Source organism: Chrysochloris asiatica, unplaced genomic scaffold (genome assembly GCF_000296735.1).
Source record: "Chrysochloris asiatica unplaced genomic scaffold, ChrAsi1.0 scaffold00094, whole genome shotgun sequence".
In the NCBI taxonomy this organism is placed as follows: domain Eukaryota; kingdom Metazoa; phylum Chordata; class Mammalia; order Afrosoricida; family Chrysochloridae; genus Chrysochloris; species Chrysochloris asiatica.
In genome coordinates, this window is record NW_006408612.1 from 2180991 (window position 1) to 2206077 (window position 25087).

The 25087-nt window shown below is 36.5% G+C and overlaps 1 protein-coding gene across 1 annotated transcript in view; it reads left to right on the forward strand.

Annotated features, from left to right (window-relative positions):
- Window positions 1-25087, forward strand: part of HAT1 (histone acetyltransferase 1) — a 50962-nt gene that overhangs the window by 12094 nt on the left and 13781 nt on the right. Inside the window, exons 3-8 of the mRNA XM_006866635.1 lie at window positions 1764-1839; window positions 10221-10341; window positions 21016-21195; window positions 21457-21578; window positions 22080-22184; window positions 22505-22611. Coding sequence (XP_006866697.1) covers window positions 1764-1839; window positions 10221-10341; window positions 21016-21195; window positions 21457-21578; window positions 22080-22184; window positions 22505-22611 — 711 coding nt within the window. The remainder of the gene's footprint in view (window positions 1-1763; window positions 1840-10220; window positions 10342-21015; window positions 21196-21456; window positions 21579-22079; window positions 22185-22504; window positions 22612-25087) is intronic.

Sequence of the window (25087 nt, forward strand, 5' to 3'; positions counted from 1 at the left end):
TTATTTTACTATATATTCACTTATATTATTTCTCTCTTATGAAATTGGGTTTATAGTATCATGTTCAGTTAACTTAACTGTGCATTATGATTATTTTCTCCTGTCACCAAATGTTTCTCAGTAACATGATTTTTAATAATTTTATAAGCCATTTCATGTATTTACCATAATTGCTTGACATTTGGGTTTCTTGCTTGCTTGTTTGCATTACTGACATAACTGCATTGGAAAGACTTAAAATATCTCATGTTTTAATATTCAAGAGAAAGTTTACACTTTTGATAAGTACACGATGTATATGTACTTATCAGATTCTGTCTTAAAACTCAATACTTACTGAGTCACTACTTAATAACTTCGTACTTTGAGAAAGTCAATCTTTTTTGCATTCTTAATTTATAAAGAAAGTTAATGTTACCTAATTTCAATGCCTTTAGTGATAATTAACTGCAATAATATTTATTAAAGTCTTAGCATATTGCCTGACACACAGTTAATGTTCAAGTGACCTCTAATAATACAGTTAACATTGTTTTGTGTGTGACTGTTCCTTAAAAAGTATACGTACTGTTCATACAAAAACTTGTACATAAATGTTCACGGTAGCATTATTCATACCAAAAAAATTCCCACTGAATGTACTTTTCTGATTTCCCTGGTCACCCTAAAAACTCCTTTATATATATATAATCTATATGGAGCTCTGGTAGCGTAGTGGTTACGAATCGGACTGTGAACTTAAGGTCAGCAGTTCCAAACTACCAGCCGCTTTGTGGGGGAAAGATGAGGCTTTCTACTCCAGTCAAGATTTACAGCCTTGGAAACCCTGTGCAGGGTCTCTATGGGTTGGAATCGACTCGACGGCACTTAACAACAACATATATACATATATACATATACATATATATATATGGACCATGAATTGCATTTATTTGTTAGTTTCTTAAATATCTTAAACTAAAACGTATTGTTCCTCATACTACTTGCTTCCCCTTTCCCCATCTGAGATGTATCTACACTCTGGATTTTCTTATTATTTCCTATTGGTGTTATTTAATTTGTTTTTCTGTCCTCTATTTTTTATAAATTAGAGTGTTTCAAGCTTGATTACATTTAGGATAAGCATTTTTAGGAAAAAAACTTCGTAGATGATGAATCATGAGACATATAGTACTGATTATCCTACAATTAAGTTATGCTAAGTTAGTCAGCTGGAAAGGTTGTTGTTAAGTGCCCTTGAGTCGGTTCCGACCCATAGGGTTTCCAAGGAGCAACTGATGAGCTTGAACCATTGACCTTGAAGTTCAGACCAACTTTGCAGTCCAGCACATTAACTCCCAGCGCCACACTGGATGGTTATTCTTTTAGCACTGTATGTAAATACATAGAAAAAAAAAAGAAACTAAGTAAAGTAGCATTTTCACCATTCCTAGTGTTTGATTCTTAGATTTAGTAGGATTTTGAAGCCGAAGGACTCAAAATGATATGCTAATTATTATTAATTGTCGCTGTTAAGTACTGTCCAGTGGTTCCGACTTACAGCATTCCTGTATAGGGTTTCTGAGGAGTGACTGGTGAACTTGAACTTTCAGCCTTGCAGTTCAAACTGACCTTGTAGTTCAGCGCATTAACACTCAGTGCCCCATGAAAATACAGTGTGAATGACACTTAAAGAAATATAATTGGCTTTATCTTAAACTGAAATCCTTGATATGGAAATATCTTTTATGTCTTATACTTTTTCCTTTTTTCCTTTTAAACAGTTCGTTTTCCTGAAGATCTTGAGAATGACATTAGGACTTTCTTCCCTGAATATACCCACCAACTCTTTGGGGATGAGTAAGTAATTTAGTAGAATGTTTGCCAAATGAGTATGGCAAAAACAAAACAAAATATTCTTTTTCTTTAGATTTAGATGTCAGGTTTAATTTTCTTGTTATTTTTCATGGAGTTTAATTTTAAACATATTGTTGTTCTTACGTGTCATTGAGTCGGTACCGACTCATAGCGACCCTATGCACAACAGATTGAAACACTTCCCAATCCTGGTCCAACCTTACAATCGTTGCTACGTTTGAGCACATTGCTGCTGCCACTGTGCCAGTCCATTTTGTTGGGGCTTTCTCTTTGTCTCCTACCTTTCACTTCACCAAACCCTTCTCCAGTGACTGGTCCTTCCTGACAATATGTCCAAAGTACGACAGATGAAGTCTGGCCGTTCTGGCTTCTAAGGCTTACTCTCACTATACTTCTTCCAGCACTGATCTATTTGTTATTTTGTTAGTCCGTGGTACTTTAAATATTCTTCTCCAACACCGTAACTGAAATGCATCAATTCTTCTACAGTCTTCCTTATTCACTACAGAACTTTTGCATGCATGTGAGGTTATTGAAAATACCATGGCTTGCATCAGGCAAATCTTAGTCCTTAAACTGGCATGTTGGCTTTTCAACACTTTAAAGAGGTCTTGTGCAATACAGTATATCGTTTGATTTATTGATTGCTGCTTCCATGCATGTTGATGGTTGATCCAAGCAAAATGAAGTCATTGACAACTTCAATCTTTTCTCCATTTATCTTGCTATTATTTATTGGTCCATTGGTGAAGATTTTTGTTTTCTTTACATTGAGATGCATCCCATACAGAAGGCTGTGGTCTTTGATCTTCGTCAATTAGTATTTTAAGTTCTCTTCACTTTCAGCAAGCAAGGTTGTATGATCTGCATATTGCTAGTTGTTAATGAGCCTTCCTCTAATCCTGATGCCACATTTTTCTTCATATAATGCAGTTTATCACATTATTTGTTCAGCACACAGATTGAGTAAGTATGGTAAAAGGATACAACCCTTGTGCACACCTTTCCTAATTTTTAAACCATTTGGTGTTCCCTTGTTCCTCACAATGGCCTCGGTCTATGTACAGGTTCCTCGTGAGTACAATTAAGTGTTCCAGAATATTGAGACTTCACAATGTTGTCCACCACTTGTCATGATCCACACAGTAGAAAGCCTTTGCATAGTCAATAAAAGTATACATGTTGCAGCATTTTTACATTAAATTATCAATCCAATATAGAATATTGTGTTGATAGTGCCATCAAGTCGGTTCTGACTAATAGCAATCCTGTATAGAGTTTGCGAGGAGCATTTGGTGTGTTTGAACCACCAATCTTGTGATTTAAATGACCTTGTGGTCCAGTGCTTATCCGACAGTACAATTATAAATGGATTTCCATCATTTAGTTTCTATAACATTACTATGTTGTTTGTTTCATTATACACATTGATGGTATTGGATAGTTGCCTAATGGCATATGAATGTTGGTATTCAGATACAGGCAATCTAATTTCAGAGCCCATAGTTATTACTGTTGTTGTAAAGTGCCATCTCATTTTGACTCATGACTCATAGTGATCATATATAGGGTTTTCAAAGAGTGGTGGGTTTGAACTGCTGACTTTGTGGTTAGCTGTCTGGTACTTATCCTTCAGTGCCACACCAGGGCTTCATAGTTATTACTACTACTAATTTTTTCTTTCTCCCCTTTAGCAGTGCTGCTTCTAGAACCAAAAACCAAACCAGTTGCTGTTGAATCACTTTTGACTCATAGCAACACTTTTTTTTAAGTTTTTATTGTGAATTGAGTGATAGCTTACGTGGGGGAACATTGATTTTACACTCATCGGTATATTGCAGTGATTACAATCTCTGGAGTCAGTTTTGACTCATAGTGACTCTATATAGGGTTTCCAGGGCTGTACATCTTTATAGGAGCAGAAAGCCAAATCTTTCTCCCATGGAACAGCTGGTAGTCTCAAACTACTGACCTTGGTGTTAGTGCCTGACTCATAACCACTACGCTACCAGAGTTCCTTAACCTTGGTTACTATCTATAAGCTAACTGTTTGTGCCACCCAGTGACTCTACTTTTGCATACACAATTATTTTTTTTAACTTTTAATTTTGGGAAAAAAAACCCTTCAGATTTGTAATAAAGTTGTAAGAGTATAGCATTTTTACACAAAAATACATGCATCATACTTTTTTTCCAAACCATGCAACCCCCTTTTCTGTGTGCACTTATACATAGTATATGCATGTGGGTTTGTTGCATGCAAACAGTAAACTTTCCTTACTTAGATTCGCTATTTGTTAGCATTTAGCCATATTTGTTTTAATCACTCTTTTTATATAAATAAGTGATCATTAATTTTTTTATTATTGAACCATTTTGGAGTATGTTACAGATAATAGCCTGATCACTTGCTCCTAAACTCGTAAGTGTATAGCTCCCAAAAATAAGGACAGTAACACAGTGAAATTTTCATAACTCAGGAAATTTAATTCATTATCATACTGTTTTCTAATACTTAGTCTGCATTTCAGGTTTTGCCACTTGTCTTAATAATTTCTATTATAGCAATTTTTCCCAATTCAGAATTACATAGTGCATTTGGTTGTCATCTCTCTTAAATCTCTTTTAATCTCAAACAGCTCTTCAGTAATACTTTGTATTTAATGACATTGGCTTTTTTTTTTTCAATGTTTTATTGTGAATTATGTGATAGTTTATATGGGAGAACATTAGCTTTACATTCATCATACTGTGTATCATTTCATTGCCATGGTTGCAATTCTCTCCATGCATCATCAAACAACCAAAGAGTATACCCTGCAAGTCTGCCCCCTGGTCATCAGCAAACAGTCCCTCTCCTTTTCTGTGTCTAGAGTCTCTAGCCGCCCCATCTCTCCACATTGTCGTCTCTGCCTCCATCCCCAGCGTCACTGCTTCTCTGGGTAGGGTTTCGCATTCCAGTCTTCTCCCTTGATGGCCCCAGGGACCTCTGCTCCTGGACGGCAAAGTCAATCACTCCCCTCTTTTCGCTACAAAATGTCTACCTTTACATTTCCAACCCTCATAGTCCTGATAACATTTATTCACTATTGTACCACAAGAGACCTATCCCTAACGCCTTTCATCAGCCCTGCCCAGACAGATTGGATACTACTCAGTGGAGATTCTACCTTCCTCTGTGCCCTCTGGATCTAGGCTACCTCTTGAAAGCTTGTAAGCCAGTCACTTCTTGCGTTTGTAGCCCCCCACATTTTGGGTAGCCAGACATTGGCATTTTTGTATAATATAGGCTGATTTTGTTGAATCCTCAGTTCTTTGTTCATGATTAAATTCAGGTAAAATGCATTAAAAGGTTAATGTGTTTCCCTTTGTAGTCTATTCAGTTAACCTTCAGGGTGATACTTGGAGATTGAAAATATTGTTTCCTTGCAAACTGTCACTTAGTCATTTTAGCATCTGTTAATGATTCCTGGTGTGGCAATGTGGATTAATGTGCTGCTGGACTGGAAAGTCAGTTTGAAATGCAGGGTTGGCAGTTCTAGCTCACCAGCTGCTCCTCAGAAACCCTGTACAGGGTCACTGTGGGTCTTAACAACAACAACAAATCTTGCTGGGATCTGTTTTTTCACTATCATTATTAAAAAGCAATACCTATGATTCCTACTATTGTTGCTGACATTCTACTATAAAGTAGTTTTCTTGCCTCTTTATTTATATAAGAATGGGCTCAGGGATTCTTTTTGTTAAGTATGAAAATCTTTTCTTGGGTTTTAAAAATGGTGATCTCATACAATTTTGTGATTGACTAATTTCACTAGGCATAATATCCTCTGGGTTCATCCAGTGTTATGAGGTATTTCACAGATTCATCATCATTCTTCAGCATTCATAGTGTTCTTTTCTGTGCATGTACCAAAAGTTTGTTTATTTAGTCTTTCATTGATGGGCATTTAGGTTGTCTCCATCTTTTTGCTATTGTATATAGATAGTGCTGTTATGAGCACCAGTGTGCGTATATCTATTTGTGTCCTGGCTCTTACTACTTGTGGATATTTAATAAGTAAATGGATTTCTGGATCATCCATATTGCTGCTTCCAACTTTTGGGAAGCGCCATACCATTGTCCATGGTGGTTCAACCATTTATAGTCTGACCAGCAATGTAGAGGGTACCAGTCTCTCCACACCTTAACCAACATTTGTTGTTTCCTGTTTTATTTTGAACTTGCTGTTAATGCTGATGTAAGATGTTATTTCATTGTTGTTTTGATTTGCATTTTTCTAATGACTAATGATCTTCATGTTTGTTGGCTGCCTGAATGTCTTCTTTGGTGACATGTCTGTTTATGTCCTGTGTCCATTTTTAAATTGAATTGTCTTTTTCTTGTAGAGCTGTTGTAGTTTTCTGTAAATCTTAAAGATTAGTCCATTGTCCGATAGATACGTTGCAAAATTGTTGTGTAACTTTTGATACTGGTAAAATATATATAATTTGGCATTTGAACTATTTTTAAGTGTACAGTTTAGTGACATGAATTAATTACATTTTCAAATGTTTTCCATTATCCCAAACAGAAACTTGGTACCCCTAAAGCAGTAACGCCTTGCTCCCCTCTTTCCCAGCTCCAATAAACTTTTGTGTCTGTATTTGCCCGTTTTAAATATAAATGGGATTTTAATACTTGTCCTTTTATGTCTGGATTATTTTACTCAGCACGATATTTTCAAGTCTTAGCCAGATAATATCATTTCTTTTTATAGCTGAAAAAATGTGCCATTGTACAGATAATACCACATTTTGTTTATTCTTATATGTGTTAGTGGACACTGGATTGTTTCCACATACTAGCTTTTGTAAACATTGCTGCAATGGTCATTGGTATACAAGCATGTATTTGAGTCCCTTGGAGTCTTGGTTGACACTATAGGATAAGCAGTAGACTAGAAGGATGGTTTGAACCACCAAGTCAGCAGTTGGAACTCAACAGCAACTCATCAGAAACCTTATTATAGGGTCACAATAAAGGAAACCTTATTACAGTCAAAACGATTGGACGGCACTTAGGAACAACAATTGAGTCCCTGCTTTCAGTTCTTTCAGATATTATGTTTATGTGTGGAATTGTAGGATCACTTTGTAATTCTGTATTTAACTTTTTGTTTGAAGACTACCATACTATTTTCTGCAAAGGTTGTACTATTTTACATTTTCACCAGCAATGCGCAAGAGTTCCAACTTGCTCACATTCTTGCTAACATTTGTTAATTCTTTTTCCTGACAATAGCCATCCTGTGGGGCGAAAGTGGCTTTTGATTTTCATTTCCCTAATGTGCTAGACTGCAAAGTCACATTGAACCTCAAGGTCAGTGGTTGAAGTTCACCAGCTGCTCCTTGGAAACCCTATATACAGGGTCGCTGTGGGTTGGAACTGACTCAAGGGTACTTTTAATAATGTCCTTATCATTTGAAAGATACTTTACTTTCTGGTATAATAATATGCTCTGATTTCATCTTGTATGTAACTTAGTATGTAACTTAATTCTGGAATCAGCCATTTTCCCAAGGAACACTGGACATTTAAAGTATTTTTTCATGTTTTCATCTTTATGCATTATTTTGGTATCATATTTAAACATTTAAAAAATGACAAAACCTCTTCATGAACCAAATTTCCTGAGAATTTCTCATTGTTAAATATTGTGCCCATTGAGTCAGTTATGACTATACTTAGCAACAATGTTCACACAGAATGAAACACTGCCCTGGCCTGTGCCATCTTCACAATGGTTTTTGAGACCATTGCTGCTGTCACTATGTGAGTCCATCTTGCTGATCTTTCTTTCTTGCTGACCCTCCACATTTCCAAAGATGAGATACTTCTCTAGGGATTGGTCCCTCCTGATAATAATGTTCAAAGTATGAAAGACAGAGTCTCACCATCATTGCTTCTAAGGAGTATTCTGGCTGTACTTTCAAGACAAACATGTTTGTTCTTCTGAAGTCCATGGCATTTTCAATTTTCTTCTCCTACACCATAATTCAGATGCATCGATTATTCTCTGGTTTTCCTTATTCATTGCCCAATTTTTCATACACATGTGAGGCTATTGAAAATACCTTGGTTTGGTTTAGGTGCACCTTAGTCTTCAAACTGATCTTTGCACTTGAACATTTTATAGAGGTCTTTTGCAGATTTCCCTAATGCAATGCATCATGATTTCTTGACTAGTGTTTCTATGGTGTTGATGATGGATCTAAGCAAAATGAAATTTTAGACCACTTTTTCCATTTATCGTGATGTTATTTATTGGTGAGGATTTTTGTTTTCTTCACATTGAGATGCAGCCCATTCTGAAGACTATAATCTTTGATCTTCAAAAGTATTTCAACTCCTGTTTGCTTTCAGCAATTCAGGTTGTATATTTTCTTCGGTTCTTTCAGATTGAAAACAGTTGAGTGTGTATTTCCCTTTTGATTTTATAACTCCAGGTCTTCACACATCTTAAAGTATTTGTCTTCTTGAGGTGCCATTTGAAATTTTCTACTCAGGTCGTTTCCTCTAGTTGCTTTAACTTTTCTATAAGAGCAAAGTTTAGAATCTCTTCTGATATCCACTGTGATTTTGTCTTTTTTACTTGTCTTTTTAATGACCTTTTTTGCTTTCTTCCTGTTTATGACGTCATCTCACAACTCTTCTTCAATCATTATAAAGCCTGATGCATCAAATCTGTTCTTAAAATTGTCTTTAAATTCAGGTGGTATGTACATATTCAGGAAGGACCAGTCACTGGAGAAGGATATCATGTTTGGTGAGGTGGAGGGTCAGAGAAAAAGTGGAAGACCCACAACGAGATGGATTGGCCAAGTGGCAGCATTGATGGACTCAAGTATGGCAACAGTAGTGAGGTTAGCCTAGGATCGGGCAGTGTTTCATTCTGCTGTGCATAAGGTCGCTATGGGTTGGTACCGACTTGATGGCACCTAACAACAACATACATATTCAAGGTCCTATTTTGGCTCTCATAGATGTATTTTAATTTTTCTTCAGTTTCATCCTGAACTTGCACTATGAGCAATCGAGAGTCTGCTCAGTCTTGTGTAGCTTCTCCGTTGTCTCTTCCCACAGATATTAGAGAAGAAAGTTTATATGCTTTTAAATATTAGTAATTTTGTTATATAAAATTCAAATAAAAATTTGAGCTTTTACTTTTAAACAGATTATATTATAAAAATAAAAATGTTTCTTCTTTAGATTTCTGTCTTTAAGGGGAAGATTCTCTTTTACTTTTTGAAAAACATTTTCTGTGGTAATATCTTAGTGCTTCTTAATGGCATTTTACACATTCATCTGTCTGCTTTGCATAATGTCACTGAAAGTGCTGGATTTGCATACCATTCTTCTAAGGTAGAAAGCTATTACTTATATAATCATGATAAACCTGTAGTTCATGATCCCGCATGATGCTGGTCTTGATTCTAGTATCTTGCCACCCTTTCTTTCTTGCTTTTTGTACTACACATTAGTTTCTGTATCCCTGGAATAAGTAACTAGTGCACATATTTTTATTTGGTTCTGGTGTGGTGCTATGGCTTAGTCACATATCACATAACTCACCTATTCAAAAATGTAAACTTCTGTGCTTTTTGGTATATTCAAAGTTGCTATCCATTAGTAGCTCCACTGCCTCTACCCTTCCCAATTATAGCCAACCACTAATCTACTTTCTGCCTATAGACATGCTTATTCTGAACATTTCAGAATTCACTTTTTAGAAGACTCTTGATTAAAGGAGTAATTGAGAGCAGGGTTGGAAAAATGACAACAATGCCATATTTACTATCTGGGTTCATAAAGGGGTTGAAGTATAATTGAGCCGGTGCTGTCACTACTTTCAGAAGCTCTGCATATTAGTGATGGAAGTAAATCATGTGTTGAGGACGGCCAAGGTTGAATCTTAGCTGCTTGCCTAGCTAGGTCCTAGTTTTCCCACTTAACCTTTGGTTTGAAATGTCTTGTAGTACTGGTTCTTCGAGTACTGGTTTACAGAAAGAGCAGTAATGGCTATCATTAATTGAGTATTGGAAATGTGTTAGCCGATGTTGTACATGGTTTACTTTTTTTTTTGAAGGCATTCATTTAACCTAAACAAAAACCCTAAGGTTGTAATATTATTATTCACTATTTTGTAAATGATGAAAATTGAAGTACAGTTTCTTTACAAATACATGCTTCTTTTTTTAAGCAAGTATTGTTTAAAAATTTGAACTGTAACAATGTGAATTTGAAATATTTGTATACCTGGTCAATACTTTATAATATAATGACTTTGCAAAAATTCATTTTTTGGTTTATTCCCTTTTAGTGAAACTGCTTTTGGATACAAGGGTCTGAAGATCCTCTTATACTATATTGCTGGTAGCTTGTCAACAATGTTCCGTGTTGAATATGCATCTAAAGTTGATGAGAACTTTGATTGTGTGGAGGTAAGAATGGAAATAAATTTAATGTAAACTGTTTTCCAGTTGAGTTTAGAACAGGTTTTTAAATGCAAAGCTTTGAAGATGAAGAGATTGTTATATAGTACTTGTAAAATCATATACTCAGTGTTTAGTTAAATAGGCAGTTGCCTTCTTGTCATTTCATTTAACCCAGGAATAATGGTCCTTAGCATGTTCTGTTTCTTGGGAGGACCTTCTCCGTAAAAATTTTGTTTTTATGGTCTGAGTTGTATTCTGTCCTAAGCTCAGTTTATCAACCTGTTTTTTTTTATTGTGGATATAAAAAATTTTTTCCTAGAAGTTGAACAAGATGGGGGTAATATTTGAATGTTTTATTTCATGTAGAATCTGTCTTTTAAAATTTTTTCTTGCTTTTAAAAATGTACTTCAAATTTGCTGTGTATCCTTTATGAACATGGATAAATGAGCTGATTATAAAGTGTTTGAAACATTGGACCAAAGAAAATAAAAGGCAAAGAGAGGTATTGAGGAGAGTATGTAGCCTAAAATAATAGCCTGAAGGTTATTCATGACCCAATCCCTAGAACCTGTGAATGTTCATTTATATGGTGAAAAAGGACTTTGCAGATATTAAGCTATGTATCTTGAGTTGGGGATATTACCCTGATTTATCCAGGTGGACCCTGAATGCATTTTGATATGAAGGAGGTGGAAAGATTGGACAAGAGACAGAAGAGAAGGCAGTGTGACTGCAGAGGCAGATACTGAGGTGATGTGGTCATAAGCCAAAGAATGCCGATAGCCAAAAGCTGGAAGAGGAAAAGAATAGATTTCTTCCATAGAACCCCCTAAAGGGTGCCTTGATTTCAATTACTGTTTTCATGCTTCATAGAACTGTGAGATAATAAATTGCTGTTGTTTTAAGTCATTTGTGGTGATCAGTAGTAGCAGTCACAGAAAACTCATACAGATTTTGGTCTGAGCAAGTGGGAAGCTGCTGTAACTAACCAAACTGTGGAAGTGGGAAATGGGTAGAGAGGCTAGAAGATTTTGATTCTTACCTTAGGTTGGGTTCTCTAAAGAAGCAAAAATCAGTGAAACATACATATAAAGAAAAGTCTGTATCAAGGAAATGACTCCCACAGTTGAAGAGGTGGGAGAATCCCCAAGTCCAGGTCAGATGAACCAAGATTGGTAGCCAGGTAGGTCTGGAAGGTAAGAAGGCAAGCTTGCTGAGGACTCCCAGGATCATTAGATAATAGAGTAGGTCACTGGTTCAAGTCCAAAGAACTGGAGCTCAGAGGAGGAGCCAGATAAAAGATCCAGTCCCAGCAGAGAGCAAGCAGGCTTTGCCCGAGTATCTAATATATTGGAAGCAGTTCACACCCATGAGGAAACGTCCTTTTAGTTGATTGGCTGTTCATAGCAGACCTCATACAGTTAATTACATTATATTAGATCTCATTATGGGGATAACTACATCTCAGTCACCAAACCCCTAAAAATCCTGGCCCAATCAAGCTGACACAAAACCTAAACTATCACAATGCTCATGGAAGAAAAAGCTTAGGTTGCCTTGAATAGAGGTAGAAATGTGGACACTAAAGGTGCTTGGCTAATTAAAGAACAGGAGGAAGTGAGGAGCACAGTAGAGAAAGGCTTTTTCATTTTAGAGACTACATACTGTCACCATAAAGAGAAAGTTGGTAGCAATATTAAGTGTTAAAAGTACTGCTGGGGAGGGTTCAGAAGGAAGTGAACATATAGGAAATAGGAGGAAAGGTAATTCGTTGTTATATGAAGGGGCTTCCAAAAGTTCCTGGGAAAATAGAATTAAAAGATAATGAACTTTTTTCATTAACTTTTGGAAACCCCATTGTATAGTGGTTGAATTGTATCTTACAGTTTTAGTTGTGTGGAAAACAAAACTCATAAATGATGAACTTGGATTTTATTTTAACTGGGAGATTTCCAAGCAATGTGCTTGAAAGTGCAGCCTAGTTTCTTCTTGCTGTTTATAGTAAAATGTAAGAGGAGAGATAGATAAATTGAGGGAAAAACTGAGAAACAGAGTCTAGACTTTGATTTGAGAAAATTTCAGCCTATCCAGATTGCATGGGATGTGAATGTTAAGAGATTCACCATCAGAAAAGTATGCTTTGGAAAAAAAGCCAAGGATGTGGTTGAATAGCCTTTTGGTAGTACTGAAGAGATTAGGTGTGTAATTCATGAATTCCCATAATAGTTTTCGTAACGGTAGAATAGAGATGGAATATAGTTTCAGGAAAGATCTGTCGATGACCCTTTTACATAATGGTATGAAATACTAGTGATTTACACAGAAGATCCACTACAGTTTTGAAAATGTTATCTTAGCATAAACAGTGTCAACTTGGACTGAAAGGGACAGGTACAGGACAAAATGAAGGGGTATTGTTGGACTTCCAAAGTTCTATTAGGCAGGAAAACAGACCCATATATTACTCGGCTACAAACATGCTATGCTTCACAGAAGGAAGAGTGATGCAGAGTGGAGCATCTGGCATAGAGGTGCTATAGGTTGCAAAGAATTATTCCCAGGCCTTGAGACTTAATGGAGTTTGTCCTTCTGAATTTTGAAATTGCTTGGGACCAGTGATCTTTTTCCATATTTTCCCTTGTGGAATGGAATATTGATAACAATTATCCCATCCTTTGCTGATCCACTATTTTTTGGAAGCAACAATTTGTTTTCTAGTTTCACAGGTCCACATATGGAAAGGAATTTTGTTCCAGGATGAAACACTCAGTCTCCCCCATATCTGATTTAGATGACATTTGTGAACTTTGAGGTGATATATACATGAAATTTTGGGCTTGAGTTAATGCTGTAATTAGTTGAGACTTTGGGGATTTGGAGATTGGGATCCATGTGGGATTGACATGAATCTTGATAGGCTTAAAAAAGTGATGTTTCTGGGTATTCTTCATTTAAGTGTTGAAACTTGTTATCAAGAAGTACTTCACAATTTATTTTAAAAACTAAATACCATTTTTGTCTCTGAATTTATAAAATTGCCAAGTTGGAATTGATTTCTTTAGTACAATCTCTTGTCCTTTACACTCACAAATCTGGCAAATTTTTATCAAATCAAATCAAGGATATCCTATTATGGATAGTACTGTACAAAACTAGGCACAGAGTTAAAATTCAAGTCTTGGGTTTCATTGTCAAAGGATTCTATGCATGGTATATTGAATCATGCAGAAAGTATCAGAAGAAGGTGGAAGGAATAAATGGAGTCATTGTATCCAAGAAAAATGGTTGATTTCAGCCATTTGAAGAGGTAGCATATGATCAAGAACGATGGTACTGAAGGAAGAAGTCACTGGTGAAAAATCAACTGACAGAATGCAAATTGAAATCTGTAACAAACTGATGCAGTACTGGAGGCACTCACTCACTTATGTCAAGAAATTTGGAAGGCAGCTGTCTGTCTAACAGATTGGAAGAGATCTGTATTTGTACACAATCCATAGAGAGGTGACCGAATGGAATGGGAAATCATTAAACAGTATCATTTTTATCACAACTAAATAAAATATTGCTGAAGACAATTAAAAAATGATTGCAGCAGTACATTGACAGGGAACTACTAGAAATTCAGACAAGGACGTGGAACTAGAGGTTGTCATTGCTAATGTTAGATGGATCTTGGCTGAAAGCAGAGAATACCAGAAAGATACTTTTGCTTTATTGGCTATGCAGAAATTTTCAACTACGTGGATCATGACAAACTGGATGACATTGCGAAGAAAAAGGTATTTCAGAAAACTTAATAGTACTCATGAGGAATTGTACAAAGACCAAGAAGCAGTTGTTCAAACAGAACAAGAAGATACTGAATGGTTTAAAATCAGACAAGATCAGACGTGTCCAGGTGGTAAGGCTATAGACCCAATGATTTAAAATCAGTAAAGATATGTGCCAGGGTTGTATCCTTTAACCATACTTACTCAGTATGTATACTAAGTTAATAGTCTGAGAAGCTGGATTATATGAAGAAGAATGTGGCATCAGGATTGGAGAAAGACTCATTAACAGCCTATGATAGGCATATGACACAACTGCTGGAAGTAAAGAGGACTTTGAAATACTCATGAAGATCAAAGCCTACGGCCTTCTGTATGGATTGCACCTTACTGTAAAGTAAACAAAAATCCTCCCAACTGGACCAGTAAATAACGTCTTGATAAATGGAGAGAAAAGAATTCATTTTGCTTGGATCCACAATCATTACTCTTGGAAGCAGCAGTCAAAAAATAAAACAATGTATTGCATTAGGCAAATCTGCTGCACAAGACCTCTTTAAAAATGTGCTCAAGTTGGAGGACTAGGGTGTGCCTAACCCAAGCCATGGTATTTACAGTAGCCTTGTATGCATGTGAAATTTGGACAGTGAATAAAGCGGACCGTTAAGGAATTATGGTGTTGGAGAAGAATATTAAGTACCACGGACTGACAGATGGAGAAATAATATCTCCGACAAAGTACAACAAGAATGCTCCTTAGAAGCAAGGATGGTGAGACTTCGTCTCTCATACTTGGGACGTGTTATCAGGAGAGACCACTCCCTGGAGAAGGACATCATCATGCTTGGTAAAATATTGTTGTTGTGAAGTGCCGTCAAGTTGGTTCCGACCCATAGTGACCTTGTGTAGGGTTTCCGAGGAGCAGCTGGTGAGCTTGAACCACCAATCAAAGCCAAATGGCTTTGCAGTATGGTGCATTGACTCACAATGCCACATCAGGACTCCTGGTAAAATTAAGGAGGAAGACCCCTAATGAGAAAAATTGACACATTGACAAAATAAATGGGTTCCAATGTAATAGTTGTGAGTGTGGCTCAGGACCAAGCAGTTTTTTGTTCTGTTGTGCATAGGGTCCTTATGAGTTGGAACCACCACCAACAGTAATGCTGTTATTAGTTCCCAGCTTACTATTGTCATTATGAATGACTTCCCTCCTACAAGTAATCTTATGTCTTATGGGTTAAAAAATACCATGACTACATTTAGTGGAATTGTGTGTGTGTATATATGTATATACATATATATATATGCATATAATAAAAATTGTGTACAGTATGAAAAAAATCCAAATAGGGTATTGCATCTGTTAATCAACTTCAGTGTCATAAGTTTGAATGTGTTTGTTTTTTGCTATCAGTCCCTAGCCATGTTTGAGATTACAAAGCTTGCCAAATAAATAATGTCATTGCACTCAATATTTGTTTGATTCAGTTATTTGTATCCCTTGGAAATCTTGCATATATAAAATTGATTCTGAGTGATGCTGTATTTGTGGTGGTTAGATGTTTGAAAAAAATTAAATCTTAAATAAAACAGCATTTAATGTTCTTGTTAAGTGCCATTGAGTCGGTTCCAACCTGTAACAACCATAGATTTGTTAAGATGAGATTATTTTTTTCTTCATTGAACATCTCTTAATAGATTGTTAAATTCTTCAGACTCAACTCAGCTATGTTTTCTTATTAAAAGTACAGTCTTGGAAACCCTATGTTATACCAGATTCACTGTTGTGTGAGGTTTTTTATTTATTAATTTTCTCCTAGTTGAGACCAACAGAAATGAATTGATTTCTTTCAAACAAACCTATTGACTTAGTTATTGATATATCTTTCTAATGCTGTATGCAGTGGAAATAGCTATGTATTTGCATTGACTTCTAATTGTTCCACTCTTGAAAACCAGGTTTTACCATTTTAGAAGTATTATGTTTTGAGTAAGAAATTGATCTTTTTATACTGTCTTTTTGCAGAGTTACTTATTTGCTCATGGTCAAAGATCATTTTTATTAAATGTTCAGATAAAGGCTTTGACTATGTGAGTGTTTATTACACAGTGTCTTCTGTGTTTGTGATGCTGGTGAAGACTGGCAGTTCACTACTCACATGGCACTTACTTTCTACAGCCAATAAAGAAATAGTTGTTGTTGCTAAGTACCATTGAGTTGATTTCGTCTCATAGGGACTCAATATAAGGTTTCCAAGGAGCGACTGGTGAGTTTGAACTGTCGACCTTGTGGTTCAAACCAACCCAGCAGTCCTGTGTTTATCTTACAGCACCACACCAGAAGTCCAAGCAAGTTAAATTCAGATAATATTAAATATTATCAAGAAAGGTCATAGGATAATAGAGTGACTGGTGTGAGGGACTTTAGACATTGTGGTCAGAGAAGATAATCTGAGGAACTGCTGTTTTTACTGATTTCATATAATAGTTGGGAGGAGGGGGAGAAGAGTTGGGCTGCAGAATGACAAGGGTCTTCTGGCCAATGTCTTTGTAACTCCTACTAAATAAATGACAAAGATTTTTGCAACTGTGAAGTGTTTGTGGCTCATTCAAGGAGACTGGATAGCTTGCTAAATAATGTACATAAGGTACTTGGAATCCTTGTGGGGTGGAACCTCATATGCAGATGAAAGTGTTACTCCTAAAAGGATAGGTCCGTTTTGCTATTCATTTCATTAGGTTTTAAATGAGTCATCTTAGAATTCTGAGGAAAGGGGAATCTCACTATCATTAAGAAAGAAGAACCAGGAATGGAGTGTATCCTTTGGACCCCAGTATCTCTCCTTGATCCAGGAGTTGAAGAGCTGTGGCACTGGGGTGGTACGAGATGGCAGGGAAGCAAAGGCTGCAGAACCACCTGCACATGCCAGAGCAGTAGGCTTCCTGGCCCATGGAACATGAATTCTGAGTGCCCTCAGGCAGAGGAGACTGTCTACTAGAGTGGGTTGTCTCCAGGAGCTTCAATGGGGAAAGCTAAATTTGCAGACCACCTGAACTAGAGCTGAGTGCCTTCTGGCAAGTGAGTGCTTAAGTATGCTTCATAATCATGAGTATTGTCTGTGAGTTCTGTGTGGCCATTGCAATGAATTATTGAACCCAGCAGAGAAGTAGAAGTAGGAGGGATGGGTAGTATCAGAACTGGTAAAGTAGATTTGAAGGAGAAGGCATGTCTAACCCCTGCCTCCTAGGAATTTGCCATGGTGCTGTAGGAGAAGCACTGGACTGCTATTTGGAATTTCATACTGTAGCTTTGCCTATTCCTTGAAGAAATATAACACTTTTTGCTCCTTTAAAGATTTACAATCTTGAAAACCCTGTACAGGGTAACTATGAGTTGGAATTCACTAGATGGCATTGGGTTTGGTTTGGATGGGTCCCTTTTGTGAAGCCAGGGGAGGTCACATACAATCCCATTTTCATAAAAGTAGCAAAAGGATCAGCAAATGAAAAGTCCCTGAATGCAAATGCAAAATCTCTTGCCATTTTATCTGTGCAGAAAGGTCACTGTGGCTAGCAATTATCATGGTGGAGAGAGAGAGACAACTGAAGGAGTGCCCAAAGCTAGATCATGTAGGGTGTTGTATGCCATGATAAGATGTTTAGAAGAGATAAGAACAGTTAGAATCCTTTAAAGTCTTATAGTACAGGACAAACAATATTAGCCCTAACTAGATATACCTTGTGTGGTGCTGTAGGATAAGCACTGGACTGCTAACCACAAGGTTAGTAGATAAAACCTACCAGCTGCTCCTCAGAAACCTTATGCATGTCAGTGTGAGTCGCAACCAACTCCAAGGCACTTAACAACAACAGCCTAAGACTTAGCTAGACTATTTCTTACAGAAGTAGCCACATGTTAGGAAAACCTTTGTAAGGTTTCTTTATTAGTTAACTGTTATCAGGTTGTGTTCTGGATTCTTGACCTAGTCAACTTAATTTCTTACCCATTTTACATAATCTTAATTGAAGTTTAGATTGATATCCTTGAAGATAGGGTGTTTTTTTGTTAGTGATCTTCAGCAAGTAGAATTGAAAGATTTAGCTATAAGCACTGAAACTAAAAGGTTTCAGTTGATTAGATAGGGTTTTTCTCTAATGATTTTATTACCTCGCCAGTTACCGAATTTGAAAATGAAAAATGTGTGTGTGAGAGAGAGAGAGAGAGTGCCCGATTTCTAGGACATGGTAGTTTATTTGTTTCTTTAAAGTTGAAGTCAATTAATAGAAAAATGCAAACATTTTTCTCTTAGGCAAAGTTCTGAATTCAAGATTTAAGAGGAGATAATTTAGTCTTAAGTTACATGTTTTATATAAGTAAATCAGTTATACTTTATTTTCTAATATACACATGCATAATAGATTCCTTTTTATTTCCCTGTAAAATAGTTCTTAAAATATGTAAACTTTCCCAGAGTAAAATAATTATTTAAAGGTATTTATTACAATAAGTAAGGAGCTCTGGTAGCGTAGTGGTTACGAATCGGGCTGCGAACCTTAAGGTCAGCGGTTCGAAACTACCAGCCGCTCCGCGGGAGAAAGATGAGGCTTTCTACTCCCGTAAAGATTTACACCCTCGGAAACCCTATACAGGGTCGCTATGGGTCGGAACCGACTCGATGGCACATAACAACAACAACAAATTACAATAAGTAGGTATCCTTTTAAGGCTGAAAGTTAAAACGTTAAATCCAACTTCATTACGCTCAAATTTTTGGGTTGCTCTGTCTTCCTTCCACCAGAACTACTGGTTTAAACATAGTTTCTTAGAAGTATGTGTGGAGTAGATATGATACCAGAAATATAAAGTGATGTGACCATATTTTTAGTGCTTTTTTTGGGAGAAGATAGGACATAGGAAAAGTTTTTAAGTTAAAATTTTACATGCTGTAAGTGCTTTGAAATAATTTGTGTAAACTGGTAAATTATCTGCTTAAGTGTAGTTTTTAGTAATGTTTTTTAAATGGAACTAAGATTAGTAAACTATTTTATTCATCGGTACTTGGGATTTTAATTACCATACAACAGACCCATTAAAACTATCCCTCATTATTATAATTTCATCTTATAGTTACTGAAATTGGACTAATTTTATAAAATGTGCTTTAAAATTACCTCTTCACATTAGATATCAGTTATAAGGGAAAATATATGTCATATAGAACTTTTTAACTAAACAGAGATAGTCCTATCAAATGGAGTTTGTTTGGTCTTCTGGGTGAATGCATTGCAAGGACCTGGTATATGTATTAGATATAATCTGCTAGGCTAAATGTTGAAGAGGTATATTTTAAATAAAAGCTCTTCTTTTATAGCTATAAACAAGTTATATATAAATGTTGGTGGTACCAGAACATTGAGAATAAAACTTGTTTGTGATAAACTCCATTCCTGGTTCCTCTATCCTGAAATGTAACTGAATAATAATAAAGTGCTATTCATCTGCAGGTGCATTGCTTCTACTTAGTTAAAAGATGGTTGAAAGGATAGGAATTAGTAGCATGTTGTATTAGCCTTTTGTAGTGTATTTTGTCCTAAGCATCTTAATTTCCCTGTTTTGAATGCTAAGTAGCAAGGGTCTTGGTTTAGAACTAATACCCATCATGCATGTAAACGGTATGAAAGAGCTGCTTAGTAAGTTAACACAAAGTGTTCTTGTGTCAGTCCTTGTGGAAATAGATACAATACAAACATTACAGCTGAACTCACGGCAAACTCCATTAAGTAAAAACCTGGCCTCATTGTTCATGAAAAAGTTTGAATAGAATGCAAGCTCATTTTGTTGAATGTAATGTCAGGCTTTTAGGGACTGTATTGAAGGATAAGGTTTTGTTAAGTTGAGACCAATTCATTAAGTTTTATTGCCTGGTGAGAAGCAGTAATACTTTATTGTAAGACTTCATCAAATATTCATGGTTAAAGAGAAGTAGTAAATGTATTCAATCAAGTGGTCTTTTGGGGTTTGAAAAGGATTATGAAGTCTACTCAGCTGATAGTTTTAACATTCATCAAGGTTGTTTAACAAGGATAATTTTAATCTCTGAGTTTAATTTTGTTGTCCAGACATGTCTCTTTTTACCTCCACAAATCCAAGTCTGTAAGAACTGCCACATTCTAGGAATGAGTGGATAATGTAGCCATTCATATAATTTATGGAGTTCCTAAATGGGTATATTATAAAAACTTTTTATTTTGAGTTTGACGTATGAGGAGTTAGCTGTGACCTGTATGCTTGTTCATTGGGAGGTTGCTATTCATTTGCTCAGACTGAACTCTCACCTCGGTACTGCTGGTAATCTTTTCTATCTTCGATAATATGATCTCTTCGGTACATATAAAATAACAAGCAGTCTTTGTTTTGGCTAGATGGAACTGTTGTGAAGGGATATAGTCAGCATCTTCTATATGATGTTAGGGATTCCAGTATTATGTTGCCTTTATTCTTAACACTTGTTTATCAGGCTACTTGTTGTGAAGTCCATTGAGTCAGTTCTGACCCACAGTGACCCTGTATAGGGTTTCTGAGGAGCCGCTGGTGAGCTTGAACCGACGACCTTGCGGTTCAGATGGCTTTGCAGTCTGGTGCATTAACCCACAGCGCCACACCAGGACTCCATCATCTCACTTGCCTCCTCTTCTTATTTATCTCAAATTTGTGTGCGAGTGTAGTTTTATGCACATAAAACGAATTTTTCCATTTCATTATGTGTTTACTTTTTTAGTTTGTGAACTTATCATTTTTTACATATTGTTCTTTTCAAAGAAGTTGAACATATTCAACTATATAGTCATATATATATAATTTGATATTAATTTTTTTCTTTCTTTTAAATCTCCATTTCTTAGGCTGATGATGTTGAGGGAAAAATTAGACAGATCATTCCACCTGGATTTTGTACAAACACAAATGATTTTCTTTCTTTGCTGGAAAAGGAAGTTGATTTCAAACCATTTGGAACCTTACTTCATACCTACTCTGTTCTCAGTCCAACAGGAGGAGAAAACTTTACCTTTCAGATTTACAAGGTACAGATTAGGGTCAAATTATTCCACTTGCCTGAAACCTGTATGCTATTTTGTTGTGTTACTTTCAGTGATTTGTTCTAACTCAAGGACAAGTTTTTATCAACATTGAAAATGGGGATCTATTTTCTGTGTGTGTATGTGTATGTACACATCTTAATTTGAGACTTCTAAACATTTTCCCATAGGATAGTTTTATGTTTTGCAGACTTTCACTTACCTCTGTGATGGGTTTCACCTGACTTTTCCTGACTTTTTCCCTAGGCTGACATGACATGTAGAGGCTTTCGAGAATACCATGAAAGGCTGCAGACCTTTTTGATGTGGTTTATTGAAACTGCTAGCTTTATTGACGTGGATGATGAAAGATGGCACTACTTTCTAGTGTAAGTACAGTTCTAAAGCAACAGTAGACCTTATTACCTCCACAAAGGCAGCATTTTAATTGTGGCGGCCCAATTATTGGGACAGTATAATGATATTTTTCCCAGGAAAGAAAAACTATTGTTTATGAGGCTTGAGTTTTCCTTCATTATGCTTTGGGGAGACCTTGAGAATAGAGCTGAATTAAATGCTGTTGTCCGTTAGGACCCTGAATGTAGGCTTAAACAGTAAAATGAGCTTTGCCTGTGTTTTCTTTTACTTGCCACCTATTCATCTTGATAATAGGCAAGTGCACTGAAGTGATGTAAAGAGGTCTGATTTATCCAAGTTGCTGCACACCAATTAAATGAATTGTACATTCAGAACATAGCAGGTGTACCCATTGGGCCCTCACAGAGTAGCTTGCTGACACTGAAAATTCACTCATAGAATGGAAAAGAAAATGGACACTGCATGGGAGCGCGACTGTAATTGACCTGCTTGGCTTTCTGTTTTATCTGCAGATTTGAGAAGTATAATAAGGATGGAGCTACGCTCTTTGCGACCGTAGGCTACATGACAGTCTATAATTACTATGTGTACCCAGACAAAACCCGGCCACGTGTAAGGTAATTGGCAGTATAACACGTGCCTTGTCTTTTATTTCAGAAGAAGGAACTGCTGAAGTTTCCAATACTTGTTATAATAGTGTTGATTTGTTTTTTAAAAATCACCATTATTCACAATCTATGTACTGATTTATTTCGATTGTCCCCTTTGAAACAGTGTGGAAGATTAATTTTGAACATTACAATAATTTTTAGATTTCTTGAAGGATAATTTTTTTTTATTACACAACTTAAAAATTGTATATAATACATTAAAATTTTGTACTTTGTAAACTTGTCATGTTATAATATTTTAATCTTCAAATAATTTTTTACTGTAGTCAGATGCTGATATTGACTCCATTTCAAGGTCAAGGCCATGGTGCTCAACTTCTTGAGACAGTACATAGATACTACATTGATTCTCCTTCAGTTCTTGATATTACAGGTATGTGAAACGATTTGTTGCTGAAAGTCTTTCTTTAAAATGTCTTCTTTACTGGTTGATATTGTTCTTATCATAAATTAACTATTCTATTTTAGCCATCAGCATTCTCCTAGGGTCTTTTGGAGCTGTCTAAATGTACTGGTGTGGTGCTGTAGTATAAGTGCTGCACTGCTAACTGCAAGGTTGGTGATTCAAACCCATCAGTTGCTCCCTGGAAACCCTATTCAGGTCTCTGAGTCAGATCCTACTCAATGGCACTTAACCGCAATGACAAAGATGGCTTTAGGCTAACATTTTCCCCCATAATCCTTTCTGGAGATTGGATGGCATATCTAACTTTAAAGTGTTTAATTGAATAAACTGAAGATGATAAATAAATATTTGAAAAATCTTGGTTAGGCCTAAGTATGTTGAAATTGTGATATAACTGTTTTCAGTTTATTTGGCAAACTGTTACAGAGTATTTAGAGGCTGTCCGTGCTCTAATTTTCATGTAGTCTTTCTTAGTGAGGGGCAGAATATACTAAATCCCACTGAGGAACAAAATAATCAAGATTAATATTAGTACCTGATTAGAATACACATATATTGTTTCTAAATGCATGTATTCACAATAGTTATAAAGGGCTTCAAAAAGTTCATGGGAAAATTCCATTTTGTTTCATTTTTCATGAACTTTTTGAAGCTCATATTAAATAAGGTGAAATGTAGACCTGCTTGTTTTGAAAATAACTTTTGGTGTAGATTAATTACATTATTGTTGTTGGTGTTAAGTGCTGTTGAGTAGGTTCCAACTCATAGAGGCTGGTGAGTGTAAATTGCCGACCTTTTGGTTCAAACTTTGAGGTCTAGTGCTTATCCTATGGGCATCACACCACGAATCCCTTCATTGTAATACTGTAGGATAAACATTGGACTGCAAAGTTCTGTAAGATCAACAGTTCAAACTCAATAGCTGCTCCTCAGAAACCCTGAACAGGGTTATTATGAGTCAGCACTGACTTAACAGAAGAGGAAAAAGAGATCTTACTCTTAAGAGAAACCATCAGAAGATGGAATTGTAGGTGATAATTGAATTTGCTCAAGAAACACTTGTTAAGTGCTGTCAAGTCGATTCCGACCCATAGCGACCCTGTGTAGGGTTTCTGAGGAGCAGCTGGTGAGCTTGAACCACCGACCTTGCAGTTTAAATGGCTCTGCGGTCTGGCGCATTAACCCACAGCGCCACACCAGGACTCCTTAGTTATGTTTACATTATTTTCATTCCCTGAGTAACAGTCTTTCTGAGTTGTTAATTATGAAGTTGTTGATTAAATTGAAAATCATTCCTTTTCTCCCCCTTTATGAAAAATACTATACCAGCTTCTTGTTGTTAAGTGCTACTGAGTTGGTTCCAACCCATAGCCAGATTGTATATGGTTTCCGAGGAGCAGCTGGTGAGCCACCAACCTTGCAGTTCAAATGGCTTTGCAGTCTGATGTATTAACCCACAGCGCCACACCAGGATTCCACTATATCAGCTATTGTTGTTGTTAAGTGCCGTTGAGTCGGTTCTGACCCATAGCGAACCCTGTACAGGGTTTCCGAGGGTGTAAATCTCTACGGGAGTAGAAAGCCTCATCTTTCTCCCGCGGAGCGGCTGGTAGTTTCAAACCGCTGACCTTAAGGTTCGCAGCCCGATTCGTAACTGCTACGCTACTAGAGCTCCTTATATCCGCTATGTTGTTGTTAAGTGCCATCGAGTCGGTTCCGACCCATAGCGACCCTGTACAGGGTTTCCGAGGGTGTAAATCTTTACGGGAGTAGAAAGCCTCATCTTTCTCCCGCGGAGCGGCTGGTAGTTTCGAATCGCTGACCTTAAGGTTCGCAGCCCGATTCGTAGCCACTACGCTACCAGAGCTCCTTTATATCCGCTATAGTCACATCCAAATAAACATTAACTGAAACCAGACCTATTGCTACAGGGTTTCTGAGGCTGTAAGTCTTTACAGGAGCAGAAAGCCTCATCTTTCTCCACAGCGGCTGGTGGTTTTGAATTGCCAACTGCGGTTAGCAGTCCAATGCATGTATTCTGTTAAGGTTTGATTGCATTTTTTGTTTTTAAACACGGGTATTTAACATGCATGAACATTTTAACTTGTTAAGAAATGCTATTTTGTAGTTTTATTTTATATGTTTAAAAGCACTACCTAATTCCAAAACTTTGGATGTGGAAGTAACAAAGAAAAAATTAGTAATTATATTATCATTTTCCTTTATTCATAGAATATAGTGCTTTTACATGTTCTGGTTAAGTAAATTTGTTCCAACATGGATTTTTAATTCCTTCAGTAGACTTAATAAGCTAGAGAGAAAGTATGCTGTATCTGTTTGAAACTTCGGAGATAAAATATGTGATTGTTGTTTAGTTCTGTCAAGTTGCTTCTGACTGAGAACGATCCTGTATAGGGTTTCCGAGGCTGTAAATCTTTGCACG